Genomic DNA, 12,348 nt, shown 5'->3' with positions numbered 1-12,348 from the left:
GCAATAAACTACATGGCTAGTTAAATTACTACATGCCATGGAGCTAACATTTGAAATTACTTCTTCTCAGCTATTAACCGTAACAGGAGGATGAGGTGCCATATAGTGTGACAACATGATAGAAATCAATAATACAATTCATGTGGAAAAAAATCCCCAAATTGTTAGGGCTTTTAAATGACAGTACCTTTCATGCTACTTTATTATCTGGCTAACATTCCTTGTTCCCAAGCACCCGGACTCCCCTCCAGATTTCACCTGTGTTGCTCCATGGCTTTTCATGTGATAAGCTTCTTTTCCAGGTCTGATACAATTAAGTAGAGTTCATTATGTCCTGCAGAAAAGAAGGTGACAGGTGGGCTCCCTCACAGATCCACCTTTCTCTTGTGCCTTTGCCCTGTCAGCTCAAAGGCATGTTGTTAATCTCTCTGTTGGAATTACAAATGGCACAACTACTGTGGCTGAAGAATCCTGATGACCTCCCAGATGCCCAGAGATTACAGATGGATTTGCTAGGCTGCTGATTCTCACCCTGCTCTGCTTTCATCTGATACAGAAACTTGATTTCATCTTGGTAACACCCAGTGAAATACATCTCTGAATCCTCCTGTGACTCTCTTTTAAAAGGCAATGTTCAATGGCAAGTGAAGCAAAGGGGATTTTTGAGATGAACATCAGTGAAAATCTGATCTGAATGTAATCATTTATTGTTTATTTGTAATAGCCCAATACAGAAATTAGCAATATTGTACTCAGAAGAAAAGAAGATCCCTCCCTCAGAGTATATACAGCTTGATAACTTTTCCTCTTTCCTCCTGTACTGGGTCTAGCTGTGATGGAGTTATTTTTCTTCAAAGCAGATCATATGCTGCTGTGCTTTAGATTTTGTGACTAAAACAGAGTTGGTAGCGCACCAGTGTTTTGGCTATTGCTTGCACGGCATCCAAGTTTTCTCTTTTTCCCACTCTGCCTGCCCCCGTCAGTGAGTAGGGTGCAGGTGTGCAAGAAATTGGGAGGTGACACAACCAGGACAGCTGAGACAGATTGACCAAAGGGATGTCCCATACCACACAATGCCATACTCAGCAATAAAAGCTTGGGAGAGAGGAAGCGGAAATGAGGATGTTCCTGGTTATGGCATTTGTCTTCCCAAGCAACTGCTTTGCACGCTGAGGCCCTGCCTTCCAGCAAGTGGCTGGACACTTGCCCACTGATGGGAAGTAGTGAATGAATTCCTTATTTTTCTTTGCTTGCACATGCCGTTTTGCTTCATCTATTAAACTGTCTTTAGCTCAACCCAGGAGTTTTCTCACTTTTGCTCTTCTGATTCTCTCCCCCATCCCATTGGTGGGGGGAGTGATTGAGCAACTAGGTGGGTGCTTTGTTGGTGGCCAGGGTCAACCCAGCATACCTCCTTCATTGTTTTGTACTCTTTGTGCCCAGGATTTGTCTGCAGTAAAATTCAGCAATGGCAAACCAGCAAACTGCTACTGACTCCACAGATTCCAGCTGAAACCATGAGGAGCTACCAAAGACCAAGAAAAAGGTGCTCTGACCTTGGAGAAAACCTCAGCACCACTGAAACAGAGTCAGCATGGGAGACAGGACTTTGTGGGCTGTGGTTTGGGGAGCTGTTTTCCACTCTTGATTTTGTCACATAACTTTACTGTAGACATTTCCCCAATTGTAAAATAAGGGGAAAATCAATTCTTCTATCCTACAGGTAGTGTGAGTAAAAGCTCTGTTACTTTGGTAATGGAAGCCACAGCTACATGTGGTGATACAGTAAACATGCTGACCCCTGGGACAGGGTGAGGATAAAGGTGCTCATCTGTCTTGGACATGATCTAAACAGAAAATGCCATTTAGGACACCATTATGCATGGATGGTACACAGTTCTAAAATTTATACAGTTTTGTTTACAATAAAGGCAATAGGCATTTTGCTGCATAGTATGTCAAAAAAACTTCAGGCAGAAGTTCAGCTAGGAACACCTCTTCACTGAAATGCAAGAAACAAAATAATGGTTGAGGTCACTGAGGCCTCTGCCCTTCCATGGCCAAGGAAGTCTCTCCAAACCCTGCTTCAGTCTAGCAGGCACCAAGCAGCAGAGGTCTGTCTGGGCTGAGTCCTCAACCAGCACACAAGCTCTTTTCTCACCTACAGCAACAACCATGGTCATCCTGCAGTGAAACAATAGCTTTTATCAGTCTGACTCTTACTGCGTGAGGATAACAAGAGCAAGCGTAGCCATCTCAATGGACATTGGCTTTGGGGTTCAAAGTTGTAGGAAGATGAATTCCTCTCCAGTCCTGTGCCTGAAACCTTCAAGAGCTCTAAACCTGGCCATTGGTAACAAGCTTGCTAATGCTCATCTGCTGAATGCCCTGTGTTTCCTGGTATCCTCAGTCCCAAACTGTACAGCGGTATAGGAGGAGAGTCAGGTCTTCATGCAAGAGAACCATGGGACAATGTGGGCAATGAGGACATCGAGTGAGGGGCCACCTATGCCAGACAGGAGGAGAGGCCCTGAGAAAGGATGGCTGAGCCATTTCTCCCAGAGGCTGCAGAGACTGAGGCTGGGACACACACTAATCTCTGTTGAGGACATAGGTGCTGGGGAGCTGGGGAGCCTGTGGATCCAAGCATTCTGGAACATAAGATAGTCAGGTTCAAGTAATTAATATTCATAGATTAAGTAATTTCTTTCTTCAGGTACATAATATCATGGTGTCATATGGCATGAGCCAAAGGTCCAAGCAGCTGGAGGGCCTCAGGCACACACGCTGACTGGGGGTGGGAGACATACAGGGGTTCAGGAGGTGGGAGACGTGCAGGGGCTCAATCTGCAGCTCCCAGGACACCTACACCTCTGCCTGTGCATGGTGGCCCTACGGAGCAGGCTCCCTCCATGCGGCCTGCGGGGACAGAGGTCCATCCTGGGCAGGCGGTGGGGCTGACCCTCGAGGGAGGAGAAGGGTGAGCCAGGGTAGTGGGTAAGGAGTGACACAGGAGAAAGGCGAGATGCAGGTGATGGATTTTCTCCCTTCCGAGCGTCCTGGGTGTGCGTCTTCCCTGGCCGGCTCGGGTAAAAAAAGGCTGCAGGCGGTTAAAACAACAAACGCCCCAAGCCCTGGAAAGGAAGAGCTGGACTGAACTCTGCCAAGACCCGCCGCCTGCGCTGCCGGCCTCGGCCTGAGGGAGGGCCTCCCCCGCCCTTCCCTATCGCCAAGCAACGGCCCGCGGCCGCCCGCCGGCCGGCCCCGCCGTTCCCCGCACCCGCCCGCCTCGTCTGACTGCTCCGCCCGGGCGTGGGCCGGAGCGGGCGGCGGGGCATGCAGCGATCCGGGCGGAGAGCAGGGCAGGCCCGCGGCGGCAGCGGGTCCGGCTGGGCCGAGGTACCGGGTGCGGCCGGGGCGGGGGTGCTCTGCCGGGCCCCCACCCCAGCATAACCAGCGACAACGGCTTTAAATACCAATACTTTTGTTAATATGAGCACAACGTGCACCAGTTCAGCCTCACTCCTGCGCCTTCAGGGACGTTTGTTTGATGCTGGTAGCAGTATCACACCGCTGACAGACTGCGAGCCGTCGGATGGTGTTTTTGCAGCGAGGGCCCTTGTGGGCGAGCAGCCCTGTGAAGGAGGAAGCTGTGTAGGCTGGGGCAGATGGGGTGAACCTGGATGATGTACCAGACAGTAACCATCAACTCAAGAAATAAATAAAATGGTTATTTCTGAGATTAAATCCCAAGCAGGCACCTTCCATATTATGATCTGTGGCCCTGAGGGCTTAAAGATGATAGGAATGACCACTGATCGGTCTGCTGAGTTTAATTACACAGAGACATTCTACATTAACTTGGCAAACAAACACTTTTAACGCCTAACCATTAAGGATCATGTTTCCTCCCGTAGGTGTAAAACCGAGCAACTGGAACGCATGAACTGCTGGAAACAGCCATGGCCAGCACGAAGCCCAAGCTCACGTCAGCGCTTCCCCGGGGATGCCAGCACAGGCTCTGTCACCGCGGCGTCTGCGCGGCCCCGGAGCCGTGAGGTCACAAACAACGGCATCCTGCTCTTCTCAGGGAAGATCTCCGCTTCTGGGTGCCGGTAGGCAACAGCAGTAGGTAGATGTTAAACTTGAGCGTGGTCAGAGACAGCTGTAGCAGTTTTTGCATTTTGGAAAAATGTGGGTGGGTTTCCAAGTTATTAAGGAATCGGCTGAATGCAGAGCCCTTTGGGAATGCAGGCTGGTGAAGAGATGGGCATTCATCTGAGCACGCATTTATGACTCTTCAAGTGAGTGAAATTTGTATTCATTCGTTTAGACCAGTGCCTTATCTTAGAGTTACTGTTTCATAATTGCACTTCAGGAGCTTCTGCTTATGTGTGATAGGATTTCCTTAAAAGCAGGTAGGTGTTCTTTGTCAGTTAAAGTATTTTATTTTCTTTACACTTAATTACCAGGGAATTTGAATCTGACATTTGTTATATCTAGGCTTGGTGAGCCAATTTCCTGTAAACTACTCCCTGAATGCCAGAGGTATGAAAGATGTTCCATTAATACAAACTGACGTGAAGAAACTGCCAAAGAAGGCTTCATTGTTCAGATGTTACTAACAGCTTAATTTATGATTACCTAGCAGAGACCATGATGGCACAGTTTACCATGCACTGGATTCACATACAACAGTGCTTTTCACTGAAAGAGCTCGTAGCAATGTCGAGCAGTGCAGAAAAGACAAAGCTAACTGCAGTCTATAAGTTGACTTATCCAAGTGCTTAGCAAGGCTACTTTCAAATACATAATTTTTTTTCTTAATTTAATAGCCTTTGCCCAAGGATTTGAACCAGCTACTATAAAACTTGTTTAGTTTTGGTTTTGTTTTTTTTTTTTTAGTTTTATTTTAGCATGTGAAATAGTGCTGTTTAGTAAGGAGATAGGAAAGAGCCCAGGAAGGAAGGTGGAAGCAAAGATAACAAACGTTTCCTGGGACCACCACGTTAGGTTTGTGTGCAAGCTCAACAGCAAGCCCACAGCTTCCTGGGATCTGAAGAGAAGCACTGACTGCAAGAGACACAGCGAGACTTCTTTGCCCTTTGTGGTATTTTGTGTAAGTCCTATTATATCATAACCACACTTCAGTACAATGGCATCAAGTTGTGCCAGGGGAGATTTAGATTAGATATCAGGAAAAATTTCTTCACCAAAAGAGTGGTTAGGCACTGGAACAGGCTGCCCAGAGAAGTGGTGGAGTCACCATCCCTGGAGGTGTTCAAACAACAGGTAGACATGGCACTTCGGGACATGGTTTAGCAGACATGGTGGACTTGGTGATCTGAGAGGTCTTTTCCAATCTTAAGATTCTATGAGTCTATGTTTCTCTCCTGTTCCCTACAAACCCCTCACCTAAGGAAAGCTCTTACTAAGGAGAATTCAACTACAGTCTGTACGAGGTGGAGAGCTGGATGGAGGGAATCTCTGATCCCTAAGGGAATTCAGAGAAACAATCCCAGTGCAGTTTAGATCTTTCTCCCTTCCAACACTGGCTTAAGCCTGAGCTGGATGGATACTGCATACTTTAATGTAAAGCATTGATAACTATATTAATACACATACTACTATTGGCATATGGAATTAAGTATTACTTTGGAATATAGAAAGTCATCGTATACAGAAACTCAAATTTTAGCCACAATCTCAGCCCATTAATGAGGTCTAAAGTCCCTTTCCATTAGGACCCTCATTCCTCACACCCTGCACCAAAACTTGCTTCACATCCCTTCATTTTTAGGCAATGATTCCCTCACTACAGGATATAAGATGGTCCAGGGATATTTTTAACTTAAACACTACATACTTGTGGTAAAGTAACCATATACTTCTAACACCACTGCCCTGCTTCCTAGCTTCCCTGAAATACCTCCAGGACCCTTCTCTAAAACCCTCCAAGCCCCTGTTGAGACTCTCCTGGCTTTGCTCTCTGCATTCTAACGCATTTGTTACAGGCTCCACAACACTACTTGTAGAAGAGCTCTGTGACTGCTTTGTGGTTACCCCTCAGAGCCTGTTAGCAGCAGCAGAATCCATTTGACAGCCAAGACATAGCTACGTTATAAGAGAGAATCACCGCATGTCAGAGTGGAGAGAGAAACCTGGTTTTTTTGTTCTGCAAAAATTTTGTAATTGTTTTTCACATTCAAATCAAATAATGAGAATCTTAAACTGTTTAGTGACTTGCAAAACTTTTGAATTATGTAATTTGCATTTTCATAATGGCAAAGCATTTCATTTCACATTTGGGATTTTAGTTTTAAAACTAAATTAGCATTTAAAAAAAGTCTTTCTGAACCATTGTCTTTAAAAAAACTGAAAATAAGATATTCTGACAATTTCAAAACAAGAAAATTCAAACGAAATTAAAAAAAACTGGCAAAAGATTACTTTTGTTCTCTGGAAAAAAGCTTCCTGTTTCAAAAATTGTAATTTTTCCACAGAAAAAGCATCCCCGGCCAACTCAGCTGCACATTGCATTGAGTACTTCCAGGTGTGACATGTTCCCTTGGTTTCTGTAGTTGTTTGGAAGGCAAAGGCTACTCATTCTGGAGTCTAAAACTCAACCTGAAAAGAAGGAGCAAGGAGGTCATTCTGTTAATAGGATGTGAAGTAGTCTTGTCTAGTGTATGTCCTGCCCACTTTGTATTTCTTTTGCTTGCTACTTTTTGAGAGGAGGTGGAGGTCAGTATGTTAATGCTGTGTCAGAACGGTCCTCAGCAAAAACACTCTTCTCTTGTCCAAGACACTCTGTGTTCCAAACACAGAGTCTAATCCTCAGGGAGCAGGGCTTCAGGAAATAAAAACTGAAACGGCAACATTCTCAAATCTACAAGACCATCGGACTTTTTGTCCGCTATGCCACTAGCCAGTGGGACAGGTGTTTTAGTGTGAGTCTTGTATATATTCAACTAGCTGGGGAGGGAAGAGCACACTTCATGAACTGTTTTATGAGAATTGCTATGTCCAAAATAACTTAAAATGCATTTCTTACCCATAAAAAGAGACAGAGACCATCATCTACTTCAACTATAGATAGCAGAAATGGTATTTCATTCAGAATCTACATACGTTTCTATGGAACATTATTTTCTTGAGAGAAAAGTGATGAGACAAGAATGTGCCCTGTTCTTCAGGAACTGAGGAGAACCTCACTGGAGGAGTAGCAGAACATTATCAGTTAAATCAGCATATGTCAGAGGAGGAAAAGAGCATTGGAATCAGTAGGCGTTTTCCTACTGTCTGCCATCAGTTTTGAATCGGGCTTTGTAATCTTAACCAAGAGAATTTGCTCAGAGCAGGGCAACGTGCTAAGTTAGCAGAATGTCTCAGCAATGCAGCAGTGCACAGCAAGTCTTACTAGGCAATGTTATGGCCATTAGGCTGAAGGCAGTTGCAAAAACCAAAAAGAATAAGTATCCAAGAATTTAAAAGTTTTGGGACAGCTACTGCTGTAGTAAGCTACCTCAAAGAAAAAGTAAATAAAGTGTGGAGACATATATATAACTTTGCAGCAATCAGTGCTTTGTGCTACCTTAACAGCTACCTGGAATCAATGCCCTTTTATATATCTTTCAGCTTAAACACAGCCTTTGACTTCACAATCATGGACTATAGAAGTACGCAGGGGTGACATGCTTTGAGAATATGTTCAGAGGGACAGGCATGAAGAATACAGCAAAGGTGGTGGCTGCTAGCACCAATCTATGGCATTAATTTCATTGTTTCCTTCATGGCAATTCTGTTTTCTTTCAGCTAGTAAGATGGAAATGAAGGCAGATGACTATGATAGAAGAGACGTCTTGAGGCCTTTGGTGTTCCGTCTCCATGAGAACGTCCCTGCCATAGTCCGTGAGGTTTTACTGGAACGCGGCTGGACTGAATTTGACAAGAAGGAGCAAGATGATGCAGACTGGAACCTGTACTGGCGGAACTCACCTTTCCGCATGACAGACCACCACAGCATTAAACCGTGGCAGAGACTCAACCACTACCCAGAAGCTGTCCGGATCACCAGAAAAGACTATTTGGCAAGGCATCTGAAACGTATGAAAGGAGCATATGGATCAGCTCTGTATGAATTTAGTCCAGTGGCATTCATCATGCCCAATGACTATGTCAAATTTATAGCAGAATACAGCAAGGAGAGACAGTCAGTAGGTAGAAGACCTAGCTACTGGATTTGCAAGCCTGTGGATCTCTCCCGTGGAAGGGGCATACTCATTTTCCAAGACATTAAAGACTTAGTATATGACTGTACAGTCATTGTGCAGAAGTACATTAGCAACCCATTGCTCATTTCAGGGTATAAACTGGATCTGCGCCTTTATGTCTGTGTCACCAGTTTCTACCCCCTCACCATTTACACTTACGAAGAAGGACTGGTGAGGTTTGCCACTGAAAAGTTTGACCTCAGTTCTCTAGACAATGTCTATGCCCACTTAACAAACACCAGCATCAACAAATATGGAGCTTCGTATAAAAAATACAAAGATGGGATTGGCTGTGGCTGCAAATGGACGTTCAGCAAATTTCGTTCTTACCTTCGAATATTTGGGGTTGATGACATGCTCCTCTGGCAAAAGATCAATAACATAGTGATTCTCACCCTGCTTGCTGTAGCCCCCTTACCGGTGGCTTCCAATTGCTTTGAGCTCTTTGGCTTTGACATCCTGATTGATGACAAATTCAAGCCGTGGCTTTTAGAAGTCAACTACAATCCAGCCTTGTGTTTAGACTGTTCCATTGATGACACCGTGAAAAGAAAACTTCTTCACGATATTGTTGAACTGCTGAACTACAAACAGATTGACACTTTCAGGCAAAACCAAGTGGCCGGGACAAAGGCTGGCAGAAGACGGGTGCCCTGGGGCACAGATGGTGAGAGTGCCACCAAGGAGGCTCCTGGCTTACTCGCGTGCCAAAAAGTGGCTAAACGTACTTCTGCTTCTTCAGTACAACCTGCCCTGCAGGCTGCAAGAGGATCAATTCGTAAGGTGGTTGCCCTGACTAAGAAAACTACCAGAGCATGTCCAATAAAAACACAGACTTCCCAGCTGTGTGAAAGGATAAACATGCCAAAAATACCATCCCAAGCAAAAGCTGAAGCTAAAAATAAACAAATCCCAGGAGCTGGGCATTCTCCACACAAGTCTGCCCAACTCAGTCGCTGGTTACCTACACCTGACTTCTGCAACCACGAGTTAACTATACGCCCCTATTTCCTCTCTGATAAAGACCAGAGGCCTATCTCCCGGGTAGGAGATTTTGTCCTTATTTTTCCTTTCAATGAAGCTGCACTTCAAGCTTCCAGGGATGGGATAGATGTAAAAAGCATCATAAAGGAAATAAACAAATTAGTGAGCAAACAGTTACCATCAAAACAGCAGAACACAAAGAAAAGGGTAGGCTATTTAACCTCTGTGTAACTTCATGATGTTAGGTTATACAGACATATCATAAATGACAACTTTAGCTTGAAGGAGGTAGATGTACACTGAAATTGTATTAGATATCTCAATTTTAAAACTGTAATTTAGCAATTACCATGAGAGATTATTTTTTAAAATTAAAGTACTAATTTTTTGAAGTAATTCTTGCAATAGTAAAGTAATCCCAGAATAAAAATGGACAATTACATTTCTCAAAACAGCCTCAGTAATGCCAGTCTTTGTTTATTATTTTTCTCAGCAACCTTTGCTTCTTTTTTTTTCCTAACTAAGGGGGCTTTATGACTAGTAAAACTGGTCACTTTACATCAGGACGCATTCAACATGCACTCAGTTTACAAAGGTGCAGGTAATATGAGTTGCACAAACCTATCATGTTTTTGAAGAATCCGGAGAGCTTCCCGACATTCATTTCCATTTCCAGAAACTAATTTTGCATTGCATGAAACAACAGTATGCAATAACTTTTTTTTTTTTTTATAACCAGTAGGATTCTGTAGAAATTCTTATGGAAAGTAATTTTTAAAAAACATATATACTGTTCCAGTGTTTTGTTTCAGATAAACTCTTAATAAAGAAATAATTAGCTTCTCAAGGTAACAGAAAAATTTGTTATCAGAGGGCAGAATTATAAACTGCAAATATAACGTTCAGAAGACTGGATCAAACCTCTCTCTCACAGACTCTGCATTAGCCACCTGTTGGGTACAGTGGTTAGGCAGCTTTGTTTTGCTTGCAATAAAATTTTGGTGATCAGCTGTGCATGGAAAAATATTAACACTGAACTGAAGCACTTGAGATGATGGTCAAAATGCTGCCCTTCCCTTGTACATCTTTGCTGCCCCCAGCTGTTTGAATGGAAGTAACTCTGTTCAGAAGTCACAACGTATTCTAAATTTGAATCAAAATTGAGGGCAAATATTGGCTGTAGTGTGCTTCCGCTAATGCCAGAAAACCTGTGGAAAGACAAGTGGGTTTTCCAACTGTATTCTATCCCCCTGAAGGATTCATAAAAATATTGTTCACTATAAACCCTTTAGGACAAAAAACATAGTAAAGTAGGTATGTGTATTGCTACAGTTTAAGTTCATATGCAGTCACACTTAATTTGGATTATTTGTGTCCCTACAACTATGAACTATAGCTGGTAGAGCCATCACTATTTCTGGTTAACTAATGCAAGTGGAAGGTGGAGACGGTGTGAGAATCAGCCTATGAAAAATAACGTGGCATGCGTCATAACTGGTCTGCGAAGGACTCCCAATTACAACATACCTGACAGAGCTTGTCATTTATGCAGGTGTTTTTCTGTCTTCTCCTTTTCAAACCAAATTTGTAGCCTTTATTTCAATAATCCCTTTGCTATTATACTATAAAATATCATTTGAAAAACATGTCTTGGTACAAACGGTGGCCAGACACAGGCTGGCGAAAGTACTGTGATATCCTCAGTAGTCTTGCCCTTTGATTTCACCAGTGGAAGTTTTGCCGTTGATTTGCCAGCAAGTAGAACCAGGCCCATACTTACGCACCACTACAACCTCCCTGTAAGCAGGAGCTAACAAGGTGAATGCATACATCAGCAAAGTGTTTGCACGCATACGTGTCTGCATGCACACAGTCTGAGAGACTGACTTGTGTCTATCTCCCATGTGCTACACCTCTGCAGAGCCGCAGGCCTAAATATTCCAGAATCAGAATGGTTCCTGCAAGGACAGTAGAGAGTGCTTAATGAAGTAAGGAGCAAGCAGCATACAAACAAAATTTTTCCTTATTTAATTTACAATTAGAAGGGATTATAAACACAAGTTATTAAATGGCAAACAGTGATTTAAGGCTAAAAGCTGCAAACAAAGCCCATTTTCTGTATTACTATAGAAACAAAGAGAATGTCAGCATATTAACTGGAGATCAGGGACCTTTTGTTAAAAGGAATTCCTGGGAATAAAAACAGTGGTTCTTTACAAAACATTAGTATCACATCTAGTTTCCCAGCCAAACTGAAAACATTAATCGCATTCACTTTTTTCATGATGCTTAATTGAGAAAAAAAGCCAACATAGATTTGTTTTAGTCAGCATAAGGCAGCACTAAACTGAAATTCTTGGTGAAACACACAGAAAAGAAATGATCTCTTGGATTTCTTTTAATTAGGGTTTCCTTTTACAAAACACATGAAATATGTTAAATATTTCAGTAGTGAAAAACAGAGGCGTATAAATTGTTCCTTTGTTACACAGGAGTAAAGGAAAACCAGTGGAATTTTATTATCACACCAGCTGACATCAAACTGCATGGATATTCAGGACATCATAATTGAATTCATAAACTGCAGCATGTGTATGATCAATATTAGCAACACTTCTTGCTCTATTCAATCTATTTCTTCCAAAGATGCTCTGTAATTTGAATGGTGATTTGTCGACAGTCTCACCCACTAGAAACTCAAAAGAAGAAAGAGCAATTCCATAATCTTGCAATTACTTTGCACTTAGGTCTAAGAAATGGCTAAAGCAGCGTGCTATGAAAGTGTGTTTGTTGCTACAGGAATTCGAAGGGCATGAGGAGATAATTGGTCTTCTCAGTCAATGGGCAGGTAATGAACTGAGCTCTGCAGGGGAAATGCTTCAGTGCTTTAGAAAAATTCAAGACAGATGATGGACAGGCAGTCTATGGGGAAGGCAGTTGAAAGCAGCATCTGATAAATGATTAATCCCCCTACGTATCAAGTGCAATCCAAAGAGCCTTGAAGCTGGGGAGATTCATTGACCAGAGATATTTTTCCACTACTGGAAGAATAAAGGCAGTAGTGGGAGAGGTTAATTCAAAAACAAAGCAA

At 43.2% G+C, this 12,348-nt stretch overlaps 1 protein-coding gene across 1 annotated transcript; it reads left to right on the top strand.

Annotated features, from left to right (window-relative positions):
- The first annotated feature begins 5,077 nt into the window (after positions 1–5,077).
- On the top strand, positions 5,078–9,652 carry TTLL2 (tubulin tyrosine ligase like 2). The gene is made up of 2 exons (XM_054820219.1): positions 5,078–5,119; positions 7,816–9,652. The coding sequence occupies exon 2, from the start codon at positions 7,824–7,826 to the stop codon at positions 9,486–9,488; it is 1,665 nt and encodes a 554-aa protein (XP_054676194.1). The 5' UTR covers positions 5,078–5,119; positions 7,816–7,823; the 3' UTR covers positions 9,489–9,652.
- Positions 9,653–12,348: the final 2,696 nt, after the last annotated feature.

The sequence above is a fragment of the Grus americana genome, chromosome 3, assembly GCF_028858705.1.
Source record: "Grus americana isolate bGruAme1 chromosome 3, bGruAme1.mat, whole genome shotgun sequence".
Lineage (NCBI taxonomy): Eukaryota > Metazoa > Chordata > Aves > Gruiformes > Gruidae > Grus > Grus americana.
Note: the sequence above shows the minus strand (reverse complement) of the source record. Positions and strands in the feature narration are given on the sequence as shown.